The 21527-nt window shown below is 51.4% G+C and overlaps 1 protein-coding gene and 1 long non-coding RNA gene across 4 annotated transcripts in view; one reads left to right on the forward strand and one right to left on the reverse strand.

Annotated features, from left to right (window-relative positions):
• The window catches only part of USP53 (ubiquitin specific peptidase 53), a 50222-nt gene extending 34651 nt beyond the window's left edge, over positions 1-15571 (forward strand). For 2 of the 3 annotated variants that reach the window (XM_070416900.1, XM_070416902.1), the window contains 6 exons: positions 390-512; positions 2072-2735; positions 3752-3828; positions 11310-11400; positions 11721-11771; positions 12272-15571. In XM_070416900.1, coding sequence (XP_070273001.1) covers positions 390-512; positions 2072-2735; positions 3752-3828; positions 11310-11400; positions 11721-11771; positions 12272-13238 — 1973 coding nt within the window. In that variant the 3' untranslated portion in view covers positions 13239-15571. The remainder of the gene's footprint in view (positions 1-389; positions 513-2071; positions 2736-3751; positions 3829-11309; positions 11401-11720; positions 11772-12271) is intronic. The other variant, XM_070416901.1, reaches the window with a different exon arrangement.
• A 1052-nt stretch (positions 15572-16623) lies between these two features.
• Positions 16624-20372, reverse strand: LOC139011324 (uncharacterized). The gene is made up of 2 exons (XR_011471594.1): positions 20282-20372; positions 16624-18199 (listed from the first exon to the last, which is right to left on the reverse strand). It is a non-coding gene; the product is annotated as an uncharacterized lncRNA (long non-coding RNA).
• Between the last annotated feature and the right edge of the window lie 1155 nt (positions 20373-21527).

Consider the following 21527-nt stretch of genomic DNA (forward strand, 5'->3'; position numbering starts at 1 on the left):
TGAGTGATGTGAACTTGGCAGGTTCGTTACTTCTGCTTCCTGATCCCAGATGGAGCTGTACTTGTGCTCATCTCGAGATGGAAGTGAGTTAGGACACGTGGCGCCCAGCACCAGCCTTTAGGTCTTACATTTCAGTAGAAGCTCCTTCTCCTGCACACTCACTTTAGATGCTTGACAACAAGTTTTAAAGGTAACACGCATCTCCATTGCCAGGAGACATCGCACTAACTTGATTTAGTTAAACATAAAAATGAGTTTACTCTTACTTTAATGTGTGTTTTGTTTTTAACACAGAGCGTCTTAAATGTTTCATACAGTGCAGTTTGTGTGCGTAGTGAGCAGTTAGAAAATGATGTGCTTCCTGACTGGACGACTGATTTCCCCTACAGCTAAGCCGGGACCCAGCGACGCCCGCGAGAAGATGAAGGGCCTCTCCAGGGAGTGTGCCCTGAAGGCACTGGAGCAGAGGCGCCTCCTGTGCTCGCACAGGAGGGATGCAGGTCGGCACCGAGGTGAGCCACGGGTGGGCAGCGCGCATTGGTAAGGGGCCCTAAAACCTTATCGGAACACTACATTTTATAGCTTGAATACGGTTTAACCATCCTATCCTATATAATGAAAGGGTAATATGCAAATTGACCGAAAGGCAGAACGACTGGTCGCTATTACACACACTGACCACCAGGGGGCAGACACTCAATGCAGGAGCTGCCCCCTGGTGGTCAGTGCGCTCCCACAAGGGGAGTGCTGCTCAGCCAGAGGCCAGGTTCACAGCTGGCGAGCGCAGCAGCGGTGGCAGGAGCCTCTCCTGCCTCTGCGGCAATGTTAAGGATGTCCTACTGATTGGACATCCCCTGAGGGCTCCCAGATTGTGAGAGGGTGCAGGCCAGACTGAGGGACCACTTCCCCACCCCTCGAGTGCACAAATTTCGTGCACCAGGCCTCTAGTTTTAAATATATGTATCTGTTTATATGTCATATATCTTAATATGATTTCTCTAATACACCTGTTGAACCTGTAGATGTAAATTTTCCTCGTTCTTGTTTAATTCTAGTCTGCAATACTTTGCTGTTTTAGCTTTTAATTCAAAGTTAAATGAATAAAAGTTAATTTCTTTAAAATTTTTTAAAATATATTTTTATTGATTTCAGAGAGGAAGAGGGAGAGGGAGAGAGGGAGGGAGGGAGGGAGAGGGAGGGAGAGAGGGAGAGAGGGAGGGAGGGAGGGAGAGGGAGAGGGAGGGAGAGGGAAACATCAATGATGAGAGAAAAGCATTGATCGGTTGCCTCCTACACCCTCCCTACAGGGGATTGAGCCCACAACCCAGGCATATGCCTTGACTGGGAACCAAACCGTGACCTCCTGGTGATGAGCCACACTGGCTGGACAATTTATTTAATTTTTAATTAAAATTGATTGCAGCCCACTCGTGGTGCACTCAGTGAGGAGGATTATAGAAAAAGTGACAGGAGCTCGCTTTCCTGGTGCCCCGACCACCCCTCGGTCCCCATCGTTGTTCCATTCACCACGAGCCTCAGCACTTTCCCTGTGCACAGCCAGGTGTCACTGAGACGCGGCCTGTAGAAAGGGTGAGAGATTGGCCTTTGTGTGCCTGTGTGTACAGCCACAGCAGGATCCTTGCCAGGAATCGCTGGGTGAGGGGGTCTGTTTTGGACTTGGTCGCTGTGGCTCAGTTGCCCTCCTAACGGGGACCCGTCCACGGTCCCACCACAGCGACTGGGCGTCTGTCTTCCCCCTCCGCAGCGATTGATCTCACAGACTTTCGACACTCTGCTAGCGTAAGAGGTAGGACATTTTCTTTTTTGATTTTCACGAACCATAAATGAGGTGGAATACTGTTTTTTAAAAAACTAATTATCTTGTGATCTCTTTAGAGTTATTTTAAAGTCAGTATGTAGCCGTTTAATTTACAAACGCCTCAGTTAGCACAGGACTCGAGCCCTGGATGGTGGAATCGCCGCTTACTCCTCCTGCTTAGACATCTTCTCCAAGTGGCTGTGGCTGAGGCGGCCCTGAGAGTGGTCGTGTGTCTCCTTATTTGTTTTAAAGATGCGCTGGATGAAGACCTTCCACGCGTCAAGCCCGGATCGCCGCCTGCCCCAAACGGCTTCCGACAATACGGCAGTCGCCCCGCGTCCCCCGGTCAGGGGCGGGGGCCGTGTGGCCAGGACCCACCCACCCAGAGCCGGGCGTCTGCGCAGGCCCCGCGTGCGGGGAGGCCCCAGGCTCCTGGTCCGGCGGTGCAGGGCGACAGCGGCCCTGGGTACGAGACAGACAGCAGCCTGGACTCTCGGGGTAAAGGCAGCAGCCGCCACAGCAGGAGCGGGAGCCGAGGCTGGAAGCCCATGAGAGAGACCCTGAATGTCGACAGTGTCCTCAGCGAGAGTGAGAAACGGCAGCACAGTCCACGGCACAGGCCGAGCGCCAGTCACACGCCCAGATGCAGGGACCAGAGCCCCAGCAGCTGGCCCCAGGGGCCGCCGAAGCAGAAGTGCTTGATGACCATCTACGAGGATGAAGCGGGGCAGGAGCTGGGCAGCAGGCGTTCCCCCGATGGCCCGGGGAAAGGCCTCACTGAGACGGGCGTCCCTGGCGACGCCGGGCAGGGGCAGAGGACTGAGTCCGACCTCGAGAGCAGCGACCACGTCAGCAGCGGTTCCGCCAGCATGGACTCGCCGGGTGTGGACGGCGCTGGGACCTCGGAGCCCCCCAGGTAGTGCAGTCATGGGAGGGAGCGCCCCTCCCCAGGCGCCTCCTCAATCATTTGAAGTGATTTTCAAAGTCCAGGGTCTGTTCAGTGTGATGGAAGGAGCTCGAGCTCAAAGGAACGACACTGGGACACTGCGGGTCGTTCGATGTTTCAGGTTCTTATTTTCAGTGGTTACTTCCAGATTCCAAAACACACGGCTGTGTAGGAAACGGAAGTTATAGAAATGCATTCTCATGGTCGCATTGAAAGCTGTTGGAAGGTGCTACAGGTGCAAAGCGCAGCTCTGAGTGGGTTGCTGCGCGGCCATGAAGCCAGTTGTTTAATTCTTGCATCTGGTTCATGCCTGTTCTCCCGCCTCTGGCATTTGTACCTCGGACACGGGGGTATTTTATGCTCACAGCCCCCCCGTGGAGACACAGTTTCCTTCAGCAGATGTGGAAGAGTGCAGCCACCCCACTGGGTTTGTGCTCAGCGATTCTGAGCGTGTGGGGTTGCTGTCCTGGTCCGTTGCACTCGGGAGCCCGGGAACCCTGCCCCCAGCCTGCTCAGCGGCTGGCTCCCTGGGTCAGCCTCTCGACTTTATGCTCTTAGTGCATCCAGAACATTGTGCTTTGATATTAGATGGTGCTGCACCACCTTCATTACTGAAACGCCAGATGTGCAGAAATCAGCTGCTTGTGTCCCATTAATAGCCGGGGACTTGTCAGGCAGGGGATTTCAGCTCCTGGGGGTGAGTAGCTTAGGGTTGTAGAGGTCGGGGCTTCGTAAGCTTGGGTTTTACTTATTGGGCAGATTAACTTCACTTCCTTGCCTCAATCTGCTGTAAGCTGCGGGTGAGAAGTGCTGTGAGTGCCGTGGTGAGAGGCAAGTGAAATCGTGTGCGTTAACACCTAGAACCGCACGTGGCGTTCGCAATCGCTTAACGAGTGTTGTTTTCTTTCTGTCTCAGAGTAAACTGAAATGGTAACTCATGGTAGCTGACGTGTCCCGTGTGTGTTTTGTTCTGTTCTGTTTTTTAGTGACCAGAGTAAGACAAGCAGCCGAAATACAGAACGTGTGAACTGTGCCTCCCAGCAGAGTGAAAACCACCTGGAAGGTAACTTTTCATTTAAATAGATTGTAATTGTGCGCATCAGAGTGATGACGCTAAAGCAGTCCTGTCAGGAGAAGTGATGAGCAATGATTTGGAGGTGAGCGGAGCCCGTGCTGGGAGCCTTTGCAGGGACGGGAAGGGAGTGTCACTCAGGGCGGCTCTGTCCTCGCTGGACAGCGGTGAGGACCTCAGGTCCCCGGGTCATAGCGCTGTTTCTTGTTCATGTCTGTGTGCAGGACGGTCAGCCTGCTGACTGACCCAGGTGATCACAGGGGCCCAGCGACGGGACCCCATCGGCACTGATGCTTCTCTGACCACGGCTGTATGGAGGTGGGGGTGCCCCGCACGGAGAATCACGTGTTAGTTCCCAAAGCTTCGCCCAGGAGTGGATTGGCACGCCACGCTCATCTCACTGGCCAGGCAGGCCTCCGCCACAGGCCTGATTGCAGAGGGGAAGGGCCATGTCAGGCACAACACCCGGTGTCCACCACAGGGTCAAGGACAAAGAAACTGTCAGCAGCTGTGGGACAAGCTCAGTCGGAAACAGTGGGCACTGGTGCGGTCGCTCCGGTGCCTGTGGTGCGGTCTCTCCGGTGCCTGTGGTGCGGTCTCTCCGGTGCCTGTGGTGCGGTCTCTCCGGTGCCTGTGGTGCGGTCTCTCCGGTGCCTGTGGTGCGGTCGCTCTGGTGCCTGAGGCACAGTCCACTCCAGTGCATTGCCAGCAGCCGGTAGCAGCCCAGAAGCCAAGGGTGTTGGGGGGAGGGGGGATGTACAGAACTTGCAGTGCTGTCGAGGGGCCCCTGTGTCTGGGAGGCTTGGGGGAACCATGAGCAACTACTATTGAGGTTGCAGGGGCCAACGGTAGAAATGGTAAAATTCAGAGGATTAGAAGGAATTTAATTTTTCAAAATAAAGAGTAGCCATAAAAAACAAACGTTAAAGTTTGTTTTCAGTATTTATCCTCCTGAAGGCCTGTGGAGACCATTGTTCAGGTGGCAGACTTGAATATGGCTAAGCGCTAACTTATTTCGTTTCCATCAAAGGGTATAATATCAGAAGGAAACACTGATATTGAGGAAATAGCCTTCCTTTCCCTTGTAAATGTCTCGCCTGTTTAACAAATCTGATCACGTCTGGTAAGCGAGCATTACAGGAAGCAGCAAAGGGCTGGCCAGAGGCCACAGCCGAGGTGGGGAGCTTGAACAATGACCCCAGCTCAGGGTCTTGACAGAATGGCACTGGCCTCCCGAGAGCATATCGCACAGGCCGTGGGGCCTGCGGTCAGGAGCGAATTGCCGTGAGAGCGTGAGAGTGGACACTGGTTTCCCATTGAACACGAGAGAGTGGGCATGTAGCCCACTTAGAACAGTGTTTTTAAATATATTTTTATTGATTTCAGAGAGGAAGGGAGAGGGAGAGAGAAATGTCAATGGTGAGAGAGAATCATTGATTGGCTGCCTCCTACACGCCCCCTACTGGGGATCGAGCCCACAACCCAGGGATGTGCCCTTGACTGGAATTGAACCCGGGAGCCTTCAGCCCACAGGCCAACGCTCTCTCCACTGAGCCACACCAGCCAGGGCTGAAACAATTCTTATGGTGGTAAAATACGCATGACCTTGGCCATTCTAGTAACCACTTTTAAGTGGCAGCTCAGTGGCATAAAGTCCACTCACATTGTTATGCAGCCCACACCTCTCCCATCTCCACTCATCTTCTCACACTGAAGCTCTGCCCCCATCCCTCCCTCCCAGCTCCTCCCAGCAGCCACCTTGCTTTCTGTCTCTGAACTGGACTCGTCAGCATGTATGGGAGCTGAATGGCATGGATGTGAGCTGTAGCACTCGAGAACTGGAGACGAAGAAAGCGATAGAAAAAGAGAGGAAGGATCTGTTTTCTTCATCAGTTTATTCTGTTCATTCGATTCCACATATGAGTGGGGTTTGCTGGGTGAGAAAGGTGAGCCAGGACTGAGAGAAGGAGCCACGTTGGGAAAGTGTGAGGAGTAGCTGGGAAGGCTGAGGAAACACAGCAGGGGTTCATCCCAGGGACCCCAGGGAGCTTCCTGAGGGATTGGGGTCACAGAGTGAGCAGCGTCAGGGCTAGATGTCCGCTTCTCAGTGGTCCTCAGTGATGCAGGAGAGCCATCAGGCCGGAGGGCGTAAGACACGAAGCCGCATCCAAGTGAGTCGTTGGGAAGTAGGCTCTGTTCTTGGTGCCTCACTCGTGTGTCAGACCACAGCGGGTGTTCACTGGAGGGAATCTGGGAAGGGCACAGGGATTCCTAGTACTAGGCTTAATCTTCCAGCTTTTCTGAACTTCCTGAAGTGATCTATATATAAAAGCCCAAGCAACCGTTCACCCGTTCCACTGGTAGCTATGACGTGCACTGACCACCAGGGGGCAGACGCTCCGACTGGTAGGTTAGCTTGCTGCTGGAGTCTGGCCAATCGGGACTGGGCGAGACAGGCTGGACATACCCTGGAGCCCTCCCGCGGTCCCTCCCCAGCCCCGATCATGCACTGGTGGGGTCCCTCGGCCTGGCCTGTGCCCTCTTGCAATCCAGGACTCCTCGGGGGATATCGCAGAGCCGGTTTCAGCCCAATCTCCACAGGCCAGGCCAAGGGATCCCACGTGTACCAGGCCTCTAGTTTTCAAATAAAAAGGTTTCCCAGTAGAATTTAAAGTAAATAACAGGGACGTGGCTTTACCACATCTGTCCAACCTTGGCTGGGATTAGCCCAGCAGCACCTGGAGGAGGAAAATGAAGGCCAGAGCTTAGCTTGGCATTCGTGTCAGGAGTCAGGAATAAGGATGCCCTAGGAGGAGGGCGGGAGCAGGGTGGGGCCAGGACAGCCAGCATGGTGTCTGGAGGGAGAGCTGAAGGGAACCAGGAGAGGCAGGCCTGGGCAGGAGATGAGGGCGGGGCCTCCATCCCTGTGCTGTGCTCAGTGGGGTGTGGAAGGAGCTCACGCCCAGTGCTATCTTCCTCCAGGAGCCGAGGGTGTCTGCTGAAATCCTGTGTGTTCAGATATTGCAGATGACACACAACAAGTCTCAAAGGGACTATTAGGTTTTTCAGAAAACGTGTGCCAGCTTCGGAGTTAGCAATTCTTGGCTCAGTCTCAGTTGAGGGTAGAAGTCAGCCTTAGTTCAAGCTGAGAATCTGGATCCTGGGAATGACAAATTAGCCTGTGCTCAAAATATCCATTAGTTCCCTGAATTTCTTACTACAAAAAAGTCTGTTGAGTGAAATAGACTACGCTGAATAGTGTTAAGTCCCAGAATCAGTAAATGAAAACAATTTTATTAGAAGTTTGTACATGTGCCTGTTTACTTTCTCTAAGGTTTCCTCCCCCAAACTGCAGAGTGTATTCATTTAAAACAGTCTATAATAAAAAAGCATAATATGCTAATTAGACCAGATAGCCGAATGTCCTTCAAACAAAGCCATTGCGGCTGCGAGGGCCAAGGGCAGGCAGTGGTGGCAGCCGGCAGTGGCAGCAGCGGCAGGGTGATGGGGGCGGCACCTTCCCCTGATCGGCCTAGTTGCCTCCCCTGAGGGCTCCTGGACTGTGAGGGGGCAGGCTGGGCTGAGGGGACCCCCCCCCCCAGTGCACGAATTTCCATTCACCGGGCCCTAGTAACATTATAAAGTGTGTCTAGAGAAGAGGGCCTTTGCCAGTTGACTTGTTCCTGTGGCGCACATTGATGTTCTGAGTGTCCGGCTGCAGCGGGCAGTGACTGGCACACAGCACCACCAAACGGTGATGTCGTTTTAAAACTGGAAGCGTTCGGTATTGAGTTTGTCGCAAAATAGCATGATTTGCTTTTTGTTTGAATTGTAATTCCAGTGAGAAAAGCTTCCGACTCCTGCCTTTTTCTGTTGTGTCCTCCCAACACTTAGTTACTTGGGAGGGTTGTTAAAGCAGCCCCTCACCCTGCGGGTGAGCTTAGCCAGAAATAGTCATCCAGGGGAAGTGATGTGCGTTCCCTAAAGTGTTCAGATCCTATTTGCACATCTTATAATTCAGGCCAGATCATTAATTATATGACTGCTCTTGAACGTTTAGGCTTTGTACGGCAGTGTTTCTCTTTATTCAGACAGAGAGAGGGCAGTTTGGTTTTCTGGCTACTTAACGTCTGTTTCAAACTGAGGCCATCTTTTCAGATGAAGTATATATTCTTGACTGTTGGGCTTTGGGTTTTTGGTATACAGTATCAAAATTAGCATTATTAACTAAAGCTCTCTGCCCTGACATTATGGCATCATTTGTGCCAAGTGTTAAAATCGGTCTATTTTAGATTTGCAAAGAACCTGGAGCCAAAATTCCCGTAAAGACACATGGATGTCTATGTCAGCAGGAGAGAAAAATAGCGCATCTATTTTTAAGGCAGTGGAATTCTGAAGTCAGACCACTTGGTTGAATGCTTGCCATAGTGACTGAAATTCCACACACTCACAGAGCCTCTGCTGCCCCCTGCTGCCGGGGTGTGGACACTTGAACAAAGGCAAGAGTTCTTGAAGATTTATTGTTTTCTTGTGTGTGTGAGTCTATTAGACTTGAAATTATGAGTAAGTTAAAAAGTAAAATAAATATTCTGAAGTTAAAATCAAAATGGGTGGAAAATTATCATGTAATTTTAAGTTACAAATGTTTTAGGCTTTAAAGATTGAAAAATTAGCCAGGTTCTTTTTGACACTTTATTTAACCATACAGTAACTGTGGGGGGGAGGGGGCTTAGTTTTTGAGCCCCAGGCAGTGTGCCCCGCTTCCGTGCCACCAAGACTGGGGTCCTCCACTGCCTTTGATTTAGGCGGCACTAGAGTGGCGCTCGGGCGGAGACCGTCTCAGAGTCCACTTCCCTGGCCCGGATCCAGGAGGGGAACACGGTGCACAGGGTGGGGCTGACCTAAGGAAGGAAAACAGAGTTTCCCGTGTGGCTGCGTGTTCGTTCTGTAGGTTTCCAGGGAATGTCTTCTGTGTGCTGGATTCTGAGATGCCTCTGGGGAAACGGTAACAGATAAAGGGCTTACTGGTCTGGTGGAAGTGAGCCTCAGTCTTTAGCAAGTGAACGCCAGCCCTGCGGCCCCCGCATTCCCTAAGGGAAGGTTGTACTGGGAGGTGTCCTTACCTGTGAGCACCATCACACTTGGGTGTTAAATTCCCATGTATGTTATACAGTTCTTTCTTGGGAGTTGCTTCAAGGTTTCACCTCCAGAACCTGATCAAAGTCAAATACAGGTTTTTTTGGTAGGGTAATATTTAGATGTTTTGATCAACTATAGATTCCACTTGAATTCTGAGGGACAGGGTAGTTTTTAAGAATATACCCTGATGGTCATCTTAGGGATAAAAGGGCATCTATGATAGAGTTCCATATTATTGTTTAAAAAATAAGTTCTGTTTTAATGCCTTTGCTTCATTTTCTTTGACCTTTAATTTGGTGTGCATGAGAACGAGAGGAAATTGAGATAACTGAACATGGTGAGAAGGTCACTAAAACAAGGAGGACACAGACACTAGAGCTGCACAGAGTGTAGGCAGCTAATTGAAAATGCAAGCTGATGCCATATACTTGGTTATCTTCTGTGGGCATCAGCCCATGAAAGTGCATCGTGGGACTCAATGTTCAAACCAGTGGCCCAGCTTCGCCAGATGGAGATGCTGTGGGGTGACCTTGTACTTAGGCACATGCGCACGAGGGCTCCGGGCGTGGGGAGCCAGGTGTGGCTGCTGCCACCTGCCAGCTGGCACATTGCTGGGTCACCTGCCCCTCGGGGTGAGAAGGGGAGCGTCTCACAGTACAGCTGAGATAGGGGTTTTAGGAAGCAGCTATTTTTTTAATCGAGAGCAGTGGTTCAAACCTTTTAACCGCATATCATTAAAAAACATTGAGGACCTCAAGACCTTTGTATAGTTATATCTATCAATATTGGCTGTACTAAGCATTAAACCAAACATTTTAAATACTTTAAATAACCAGACTCACGCATGGTTTTATAACATCCACGCATCTTTATTTGGGAAATACTGGTTTGCTAAATTATGTAAGTCTTCCAGTCCTTGATCTTTTTTTTTTTTTAAAGAAGAGTTCATTTTTAATTCTTTTAATATATATGTTTTATTGTTGATAGTATTATAGATGTCTCCCACCCCATCCCCCTTCTTCCCCCCTCCTCCCAGGCCTTACCCCCCGCCCCCCAGGTCTTCCCCACCCTATGGCCCGTGCCCATGGCTCTGCATATAAGTATATAAGTTCTTTGGTTTATCTCTTCTTGTCCCCCCAGCCCCACATCGAGGTATGTTCATCTGTTTCATGCCTCCCTGCTTCGGGTCTTATTTTGATACTATCTTTATATATCTTTTTTTAAACCCTATTTGTTAATATCCCTACAGACTTTAGCAGAAAGTCTATAATAATTGGGAAGCTAAAAAATTCACAGAGGTAGGTAGTAAGTTTTTCGATAGTCTTACTTTGATCTAAAAGCTTGAATTCCATCACTGGCAGTAAACACTGCCAGTTGGTTTTCTTGAAGTCAAGTATTCACTTCTTTAATGTTCAAGAAAATTTCTGCCAAATAACCAAGTCTGATACCCACACTTGTCATCTTTTCCAGTAAAAATGGTGTTCAGTTGTAAGAGTAAATAATTATTATCCACTTCTCACAACCCACTTGGGCGGTTAAGGTTAGGGTTCATCAGTGGCAGTGGGGTGTGGTTAGGGTTAGGGTTATTAGTGGCAGTGGGGGGGTGTAACGTGGTGTGCGCTGTGACCCAGTGGGGCTCCTACTCCTGTGAGGCAGGTGAATCATTTCTGTGGTCTCGTTACTGAGGAAGCGCCATTGTCAGGGCTGAGGGGCTGGCTTGGTCACCACCCGGTCAGCCGTGACTCTAGGCTCCCACCGAGCCCTCCGTCCTCAAGCGAGGGTCCCGTACCTCCTCAGCAGTGGGACTCGTACACCCAGGACACAGGCACCTGGGACACAGGCACCCGGCACACAGGCACCTGGGACACAGGCACCCGGGACACAGGCACCTGGGACTCATACACCCGGGACACAGGTACTTGGGACACAGGCACCCGGGACACAGGCACCCGGGACACAGGCACCTGGCACACAGGCACCTGGGACACAGGCACCTGGGACTCATATACCCGGGACACAGGTACTTGGGACACAGGCACCCGGGACACAGGCACCTGGGACACAGGCACCCGGGACACAGGCACTTGGGACACAGGCACCCGGGACACAGGCACCCGGGACACAGGCACCCGGGACACAGGCCCTGGTCCAGCCCAACCCGTGGGAAGAGCATTTTTCTGGCATTGCTGACACTTTCAGGTGACAGACTGAGGGAAGAGCCACTCATTCTGTAGAAAGGGCCAGAAAAGAGGTGCTATTTGAGCTGAGTCGAGGAATTTGTTTTGTTTGTTAACTGGAAGATTTTAAATGCTCCCACTTTTGTCCCTCCTCAGGCTGCAGAAAAGAATTCAAGAACTTGGAAGTAGGCTTTAAGTCTCATGACCCAGAATCACATCCACAAATAAAAAACCCTGTAATGAAAAGGTAAGGAGGGACAGTTGGGAATATTAATGTCTTTTTCATAAGTGGGTGTATTAGAGGAACGCTTCACTTACAGAGAGGCACAGTGCCCGTTACTACCCGCAGCCGTGGCCTGCGGCATGCTGATACCCGTCTTATTGGGGGGCAGTTAGAAGGATGTAGACCTAAGGAGAGAGGGCCACAGGCACAACACAATTGCTTCAGTCCTCGTAGATCCTTACAAAGTAGATGGTATTTTGCAAAAGAGAAAATTCGGGACTTAGATGAAGCAATTTGTCCGAAGTATTGGAGCTGAGACCTGACCGTAGCTCTTGTCTACCTAGCAAAGCCTCAGCTCTCCATCCTTCTGTAATGCCCACGATAGAAATGACCAGGTGAGCAAAACTGTCTGCAATGTGCTACCTTTTATCTTCACCTTAGAGGTTAATCACTACCTAAATAGATGTAATCTTGGTTAACTAGATTATTTTAAATTAGTCTCCTATCCTTACGTGTCAAGATTAAAGTACCTCCATTACTGTAAACTCTGCAGTGTTGGTTGGGAAGTGTCTTAGGGGATTAAAGAGTTTGCTGGGAATATCTTCCTTAAGTCTGAAATTCACAGCTTTTGAAATCACACTTCTAATGCTTAGAAACTTGATTTCATTTTTTAAATCACACTTCTAACGCTTAGAAACTTGGCCGGTGTTTCTGGTAAGCACTCCTGTATGGTTGAGAGTCAGAGTGTAAGACGTTAATGCTTCAGATCCCTTCCGTTTCTGTGATGTCACAAAAGCCGCCTAACGTGCTGCTGGGAGGGGAGGTGACCGGACAGTTCCCCCGCGCTGCCTGCTCGCATGTGGGCCTGCAGCTTCGCTTTGCTTTTCTACTCCAGGTCCCGTGGACGCGACCCCAGCGGGAAGCTGCTCCCTGCGTCGGGGCCACACGTCCTCCGGGGCCTCCCAGCTGGTGAGCTCACCCTGTCGGGGGAGCAGAAGCCTGAACATGCCAGCAAGTGCCAGTTTCCCGCACGGCCAGATGGAGGCAGCTCCGAGGGGACAGGTGCGGTCTCTCACACCGATGCTAGTCCTGCTTCTGGAATGAGAACGAACAGCGATGACTTCGCACCAGCCTCGGTGCCGGGGAGAGCTGCGGGGCTCCCGCCCGGCGCTGCCCCCCTCGCCCGGCAGTGCACGGCCACGGACCCGTGCTCCCTGGAGACCTCCCCACCCAGGGGGCGTGGGGCTCCGTCCTCTCGCAGAGCCAACGGTGGTCAGGTGCCAAAACTCATTTGCCAGAATCCACCACCCCCTTTGCCACCAAAAAGGTATGCTGTGACCCGTGTGCCACAGCCAGGGAAAAACGGCCTTGCACCCGCGGCCAGGCTCCCAGAGGCGCCCAGCTCTCACTCGGCTGGTCCCCCGCCGCTCAGCACGGGGACAGCAGAACCGGGCTCAGCAGTGAGCGCCCCTTCCCGGGACGAAAGGCTCAAGCAGACGGTCCATGCAAGAGAGCGCATGGGCGCCGCCCGGAACCCCCCGGCCAGCTCAGCCAGCGGTGCCCAGGCGGGCCTGGGGGCAGGTGTGGCTGCCTCATGCCAACCAGCAGACTGGAGTCCGGCCTGTCCTGGGGAGACCATCTGCCTCACCACCTACTTCTCCGTCGACAGCTGCATGACCGACACGTACAGGCTAAAGTACCACCAGAGGCCCAAGCTCTGCCTCCCCGAGCGCTCCGGCTGCGGGAGCGAGAACCCGGCCCCTCTGGGCGCAGGAGGCCTGGGACCTACGCTGCTGGACAGCCTCGGGGCAAGCTGCCCTCCTGAGCAAAGACACAAACCCAGTGTCCACTGTGATAGATGAACCAGGACCCCGCAGCTCCCACTCAGAGGCCATCACAGCAGGAAGGAGTGGACGGACCGAACCTAGTGAGCAATGAAATGAAAACCGTAGTGTTTGTCATTCGTCGCTTTAGCTTCCTCTGTGTACTTTTACCTCGACACAATCAACTTACTGGGTATTTTAGAAATCCCGTTGAGTCTTGGCTTGCCTCGAAAAATAGGGGCGTGCAGAAAGTCACTTATTGTATGCTGTGGTTGAATAAAAATGGAGTCTGTCCCTTTATTTTGTGGTTGGTAGAACCCCGACTGTGAGAGTACCCAGAACTCGTGTGTGGAGATGGCTACCCTGTGCTCACTGAAACGTGCCAGGGGATGTGTAGCGGTAGGCAAAGCCGGCTGGGCTTTCTGAACAGGCACTTTCTCGTAGGGCCAAAGGACACTTGGCCAGCCCGTGGGTTCCGACTTCTTAGACAATACCAAACCGTGAAATTGATAGCATTTGGGGGAAAAGCCTTAATGATAAAGACATTTTTAAAATATTATATTTTTTATTGATTTCAGAGAGGAAGAGAGAGGTAAATAGAAATACAAACATCATGATGAGAGAGAATCATTGATCAGCTGCCTCCTGCACGCCCCACACTGGGGATCGAGCCCGCAACCCAGGCCTGTGCCCTGACTGGGAATCGAACCATGACCTCCTGGTTCATAGGTCGGCGCTCAACCACTGAGCCACACTGCTGGGCAATAAAGAAAATTATAAATTCAATACTCAAGGTCAAAACAGGAGAAACTTATTTTGCTCCTAGAACTTTCATATTCAGAATGCTTAGTTAACATCATTTTGGCCTTTGACTGTTGTATCAATAAACAATACTTCAGCCAGGCAAGCTAAAAATAATAAAATACTTAGCTTTAGTATATTTATTTATCTTGTTACTTTTTTAAACGTTTGTATGAAATGTGAATGGCCTTTATTTTGGTGTGGTCACTGTGGGCTGCTAGTGACCAGTGTTGGGAGGTGACCTAGTGCCTCCTGGGAACCTCAGTGACCACTTGGCTTTTCCCTGCTTCACCTCTTCTGTCTGCAGGTTGGCAACCCATTTTGTTGATTTTCTGATTCTTGTATCTGAAAATCCTTCTGGGTTTCCAGATAAAATTGTTGCCTTTGATTTAGAGGGTTTAATTTGAATGAAATGTCGTTTTACCCTAACTACACTCATGGAGTGGGCTCTATTTTTAAATAAAATAAAGGAATCTCCCATTATTACAATGAACTCACAAGTGTGTGAGTTACTTTGTCTTACGACTTTATTAGTTGTCAATCTGTACTAACTGAGGAACCTAATTGTGGCTCAACTGAGTTTCACATTGTCCACTCCCGCGAATGAAGAAGGACACACTGAAAGCTTTTCTTGCCTTTGCCAATGGGTAAAGTTTATAGGTAGAACTTGATCATTTATAAACTGATTACTAAATTTAATACTTTGACCAATTCCATAAATTAAAATAGTCCAAAATGTAAATGATTTAAAATACTTCTAGACAAATAGAAAGTAATTGCTGACAAAAATCTAACTTTACCCAGTTATCAAATCTTAGAGTTGTCTTCCACCAAGAAGGCTTTTTAATAGCCTTTTCTAACTACAATAGTGATTGTTACCTTCTCTTCATTTAGAAATACTTGAATATCAACTAAATTACATTTTATCTTCTAAGAAAGCGTATTTTTAACATGACTTTGAGTATGGAGCATTTGTAAATATTGTAAACTTTGTAAACTTTGAAATGTCAGTGTATATAAACATTGCTTTTATAACATTGTAACATACTAGAAAATGAGCTTCATGTATTTTTAATAGCTTTCAAAAACCTTTTGTGTAGGTTTTTATTCTACTGGTCAAGATGTTCAGTTGAGATGTATTATTTGAAATAGCTAAACTGATTTCTGATATTTAACGGCCATCTCACAGATTTTAATTTACACTCACAGTTGAGTTCAAACCAGGAATGCCCCCTTGGACTCCTGTCAGAGTGCTGTCCGGCCAAAACATCCCGAATCATGTAACAGCTTGAACAGGCTGGAAGTGACCGTTCGTCCTCATGTGAGCCGACACTCCACATGCAGTTTGAGTGCTTATTTAGTAACTAATAATCCACATCTAAAATCTTTATTTTTAGGGTGCCTATTTATTTTTATAGGTGTTTTCTGCTTATAAACTATAATTTTGAAATAGTGCAACCAATTGTAATGTTCAAAATACTTGTCTTCCAAATGTTCTATTTTCATGTGAAATGAGTTTTTCCAGTTCAAATTTTTTTTTTTTTTTTTAGATAAACGGATCTTTAAGTTGATGTGGTTGGACCTTTCTTTGCATTCATGAACTGTGGCTTCTTCTCCCCCCACGTGGATTATATACTTTATGTGAAACACGTCAATTTCAAGTTCAGGGGGACTTGGCATGTCACTGACCACCAAGTGTTGTCACAGGAGGCTCCTGAGGGAAACGGCAGTGAAGCCTGAGCAGCCCCCACAGGAGCGGGCGGACTCGGTGAGGGGCCAGGCGGCACTCAAGGCCTGTGGACACGGGTCCGCAGCTCACGGCTCAGCTCCGCCAGGGCCGGGGAAGCAGGCGTGTGCCAGGGAAGTGTGGACGTGGACACCTGAGATGCCACACAATTCTTACATGTCAGGAAATAACCCCTTCTCTCCCGCCACGCTCTCAGCTCACGGGCCTTAGAAAGAGGCGGTGAGTGGCCAGCCGTGGGCCACTGGCCAGCTTCATGACCCTTGTCCTGGAGCATTATCCACATTGGATGCCTCCTGGCCCTCAACACCCTGTGGGCTCCGAGTGAGTCCGTGCAGTGAGGGGTGGGAACGGGCAGCACTTCACTTTCTAACACTTTCAGGCTAACAGCCTTCCGCACGGCTGCTAATCAGCCAGTTCATTTCAAATGGCTGTGAAAACAGCCGTTTTACTTCTAAGCTTGTGAAATTTACCAAAGTCATATCGCTGTTCTTTTGGTGTCTTTGTTCTCGCCATAGCAAGTGTGCCAACGTCCTTGGTGTCCCATTTACCAGGGTGGAGGCTTAGAAGCCGTCACTGTGGGCACGTGAGCCGTCACTGCTTGAGGCCGCAGCTCAGTGGTAGTGCCATCTCTTACTCAGCACCTGGAGGACAGGTTCCGCCTCACCTGCCACCACTTCCGGGTGGCGTCACAGCCAGGCCCAGCTCAGAGTCTCCGTGTCACCCGTGCAGAAATGCTCAGCATGTGCCATCGCTGTGTGTGGGCTGATTTAGGCTGGGAAAGGTAGTGCGCAGTGCAAGCCCGTGTGTGACTCAGCAGTGAGTAAGCTACATGAGAACTGTCATCCTGTCACAACCTCGAGTGCACATCAGACCAAGTTAGCTGCACAATAAACATTTATTGGGCAAAATTACCAGCCAGCAGCACAGAAACAGTTCATACAATGTTTGGAAACGGAAGGAAATCCCAGTTCTGTGTTTCTCTAGATCAGTGACGGCAAACATTTTGAGCTCGGCGTGTCAGCATTTTGAAAAACCCTAACTTAACTCTGGTGCTGTGTCACACATAGAAATTTTTTTGATATTTGCAACCATAGTAAAACAAAGACTTATATTTTTGATATTTATATTATATATTTAAATGCCATTTAACAAAGAAAAATCAACCAAAAAAATGAGTTCATAGGTTCGCCATCACTGCTCTAGATGCTCCCACCTTTGCCCGAAAGGTTTTCTTCACAGAGATCAACGGTACCCTGGAGGCGTCATTGTTAACCTTGTAGTTGACAGATAAAGCCCTCCCAAATCAGTCCCAGATTCCACTGTAACCCAAGTGCCATTCTGAAAGGCAGAGGACGCAGCATTCACCAGATCCTTGCCCTGATTTGAAAGAAGGGGCGTCTTCCCAAAATACGTAGGCGATTCACATCCATCCAATGTCCCCCATTTCGACAAGAGGCTGTTCCGAACATTGTATGTAAAGGAGTGTCTGTCCTGTACGTCTGAAGGGTGTATCGTAGCTACTGAGTGCGGCCCTGCTCCTCAGATGCCAGCTGCGCACTCCTAGGATGTAAATTCTTGTTTATTCAGAGAAAAACTAAGGTGCTGAGCCCCACGAAGGCAGTGATTTCCGTTTTGTTCGCTGCTGTACCCGGCCGATACAAGTGCTCAAATATTTGTTGAGTGAATAAATATGCTGATTTTGCTGAATAGTTAAGTTACAGTAATTATAAAAACAAACGTGTTTTGGCCACCATTCTTAATGTAACCACAATAATAAATAATAGGATTGAAACACGCTGTCCTCTTGGGAGTTCAGGAGCTTAAAGAAGAAGGGGAGCACTGGGCAGGAGGAGCTGCTGCTAGCCTTCCACTGGATATTATGTACTTTCTCTAAAGTCATGTCAACCTGGCAGCCAAACAGAGGCCCATTGCATCTAGAACTTAAGCTGGATTCTTACAGCCAATAACTTGTAGACCTGCACTCTCTGTGTAGCTTTTAATTCCTTTTCTAAAATTCTCCCCTTGCTTTCTAGGAATTTAATTTTAGATACTTCACCTTAATAATTCACCATATATAACATTGCATCATACTAAACCCTGGTCAACCCTTGAAACGTTAAGGGAAAGTCACTGCTGTAGTTCTTAATGGGTACACTAAACCATTCTGTACAAATATTTTAATTCAGCTCCTATAAAGCCATCAGCTATTTGAAGACAGTTTTGAAACAGGAATCAAAGAGTCCAGTTTTAAGGACTCAGCTATGAATGGGTGAGGTCACTACCCATTTAATCTAGTCCCCCAAAGAGTAAGGAATGTGGAAAAGGAAAGAAGGCCCCTTAAGAGTCTGAAGTTCTCCTGTTGCACAATCCTGTCTTTGTTCAAGAAGCTGTAAGTCGTGTTCAGAATTCAGTCCAGGAGTCAACTTCTGGATGTAGATAGCGGGCAATCCATCTGTAAAAACCGAGTACTCATCAACAGCGTTTCCTTTCTCTTCCCATAGTACTTTGTGCCCACTTGTGAAACTGACTGTCTCGGGGACTTGCCTATTCCAGGTGAACGACATTGACAAGAGCAGAAAATAGCCCGAACCATTGATCAAAGGCTTCTGTTTCTATCCAGAGCTGAAAATTCAGGTCCTTAAAAAAAAGAAAATGACTATACTTGAGGTACATCTCTACCCAAAAGGGGGAGGTGCAGGAGAGAGGAAACGTCCCCTGTACAAATGGCCCCACAGAGGATCTTATAGAAACACCCAAGTCTCCCGTCCCCCCACTTGCCCTTGTCCCTGCCCACCTGCCAGAGCCCAGAAACCGGAGACAGAGGGGCCTCAGCTACGAACTTAGGCTCAAATCTTTGCCAAAACTCGGTCAACTGCCATCAAGAGCTCTCACTTGCCAGCGTGAGGACCTAGGGCCGTGAACTCACCGTGCATAGAGAACTCCGAAGTCCAGGAGCCTTGGGTCCCTTCTCCCATATAGGTGGATCCCTTCCCATAGGTGGATCCCTTCCCATAGGTGGGTCCCTTCTCCCATAGGTGGATCCCTTCCCATAGGTGGATCCCTTCTCCCATAGGTGGATCCCTTCCCATAGGTGGGTCCCTTCTCCCATAGGTGGATCCCTTCTCCCATAGGTGGATCCCTTCTCCCATAGGTGGATCCCTTCCCATAGGTGGATCCCTTCTCCCATAGGTGGATCCCTTCTCCCATAGGTGGATCCCTTCCCATAGGTGGATCCCTTCTCCCATAGGTGGATCCCTTCCCCCATAGGTGGATCTCTTCTCCCATAGGTGGGTCCCTTCTCCCATAGGTGGATCCCTTCTCCCATAGGTGGATCCCTTCCCATAGGTGGATCCCTTCTCCCATAGGTGGATCCCTTCTCCCATAGGTGGATGATCCCTTCTCCCATAGGTGGATGATCCCTTCTCCCATAGGTGGATCCCTTCTCCCATAGGTGGATGATCCCTTCTCCCATATAGGTGGATGATCCCTTCTCCCATATAGGTGGGTCCCTTCTCCCATATAGGTGGGTCCCTTCTCCCATATAGGTGGATCCTTTCTCCCATAGGTGGATCCCTTCTCCCATAGGTGGATGATCCCTTCTCCCATATAGGTGGGTCCCTTCTCCCATAGGTGGATCCCTTCTCCCATATTAGTGGATCCTTTCTCCCATAGGTGGATCCTTTCTCCCATATAGGTGGATCCCTTCTCCCATATAGGTGGATCCCTTCTCCCATAGGTGGATCCCTTCTCCCATATAGGTGGATCCCTTCTCCCATAGGTGGATGATCCCTTCTCCCATATAGGTGGGTCCCTTCTCCCATATAGGTGGGTCCCTTCTCCCATAGGTGGATGATCCCTTCTCCCATATAGGTGGATCCCTTCTCCCATATAGGTGGATCCCTTCTCCCATAGGTGGATGATCCCTTCTCCCATATAGGTGGGTCCCTTCTCCCATATAGGTGGGTCCCTTCTCCCATATAGGTGGATCCTTTCTCCCATAGGCGCCTCCTCCTCTCCCTTCTCCTCCGCTCCACCTGCCCCCTCACCCCCCATCCCCGTTTCAGCCCTGCGTCCCTCCCCTTCCCTCCCCTCCCCTCTCCTTCCCCTTCCTTCCCTCCCCGCTGCCTGGACTGTCTTCCGAGGGCGCGGCTGGGAAAATGGGCTTGCAGGCGGAACCCACCGAGCTCCGTGAACTGCCCACGGGTGTCCGGGATGGGGGTGTGTGCAGAGGGGTCCGGCGGGTCCCGGATGGAAAGCTGACATTGCCGAAAAGGCAGCCCTGGGGCCCGAGACCCCGGCGCGGCGGGCTCCGGGTCCGGCTGCCGGGCAGTGCGGGGCCTGGGGGCCACGCAGACACCCCGCCTGCAGGAAGCTCGGCCCTCCGGCCGCTCGGGTCCCCGCGCGAATGCCGCGAGCTCCGAGGGGCGAAGTCACCTCCGTGCCTTCGGGGCGAGGGCGCGCACCCCGCGGCTTCCTGGCAGAACATCCCACAGACACGCGGCCCAGGCGCCCGCCCCCCTTTCCCCGCGCTCACCACGGCCACAGGTACACGACCAGGAACAGCACCAGGTCCACCAGCACGAACAGCCAGAGGTCCAGCCAGTACGAGTGCCGGGGCTGCCGCTCCGCCGCCGCCGGAGGCCGCCCCTGGTGGTTCTGCTGCGGCGGCGCCGCGTCGCCCGGCCCTCGCCGCTCCCGGAGCCCGTTCTGGCCGCCTCCCGCCGCCGCGCGCCCCTCCATGGCACCGCCACCCGCAGCCGGAAGCCCGCCTTCCGCGCTTCCGCCTTCCCAGGCCGGTCCAGGGAGCCAGGCCGCCGACTACGCATGCGCGGCGCCCCGCCCCGGAAGTGGGCCCGCCCCGCGCTCAGGCCCCGCCCACGGCCGGCTGCGTCCGTGACCGCCGGCAGGCAGCGCTCAGGGCGGGGCGGCCGCCGCCCACCAGCCGCACCTGCGGGCCCGCCCCGCCGCCGGTGGCCTCCGGGCGGGAAGCTGGCCATTCCGGTTTCCCTGGAAGAAGTGCCCCGACCGGACCGGAAGTAGCTGTCACCGCCCGTTCCCGCGGCGAGGGTCCCACCGGCGTTCCCCCCGGATCCTGGTGCAGCGGCTGCGGGCGGGTGCGCTCCGGGCCTTCCCCGCGGGCCGCGCCGGCTTGTCGTGTGGTTTGCGAGTGAGTTGCGAATCCCAATGGCCGGCGCGAACCCCTCGGGGGCAGAGGACGGAGGGGCACGCACCCCGCGGCGTGAACTCGAGAGGGACCCGGGTTTGCGCTGGGACCCGGCAGCATGGAGCGCACCCGGGAAGGGAGCGATTGCGCACTGCAGGCAGCAACCCCTCTGTCCCCCTCTCCCCTCCTCCCCCGCCCCCGTCCCGTTTGGGTCTCAGGACTATGGGGACAGGGGACAGGTCCACAGCGGAGCTTACTCATCTCAGGTCCAGGGACCCTCAGGAGAGGACCACGCCCCGAAAGGGGCCAGAGCAGAAAGCTCTACCAGCGGTTCTCAACCTGTGGGTCTCGACCCCTTTGGCGGTCGAATGACCCTTTCACAGGGTTAGCCTAAGACCGTCCTGCATATCAGATATTTACATGACGATTCATAACAGCAGCAACATTACAGTGATGAAGTAGCAACGAAAATAATTTTATGGTCGGGTCACAACATGAGGAACTGTATTAAAGGGCCAGAAGGTTGAGAACCACTGCGGCTACGCTGGTGGTAGATGGTGGGAGGAGAGAAGGGTTCGCCTGCACAGATGGCTCGTCGCCATTCCTCCTCCCTTGT

This window comes from Myotis yumanensis, unplaced genomic scaffold (genome assembly GCF_028538775.1).
Source record: "Myotis yumanensis isolate MYYU_CA2020_CCGP unplaced genomic scaffold, mMyoYum1.0.hap1 SCAF_5, whole genome shotgun sequence".
NCBI classification, from domain to species: domain Eukaryota; kingdom Metazoa; phylum Chordata; class Mammalia; order Chiroptera; family Vespertilionidae; genus Myotis; species Myotis yumanensis.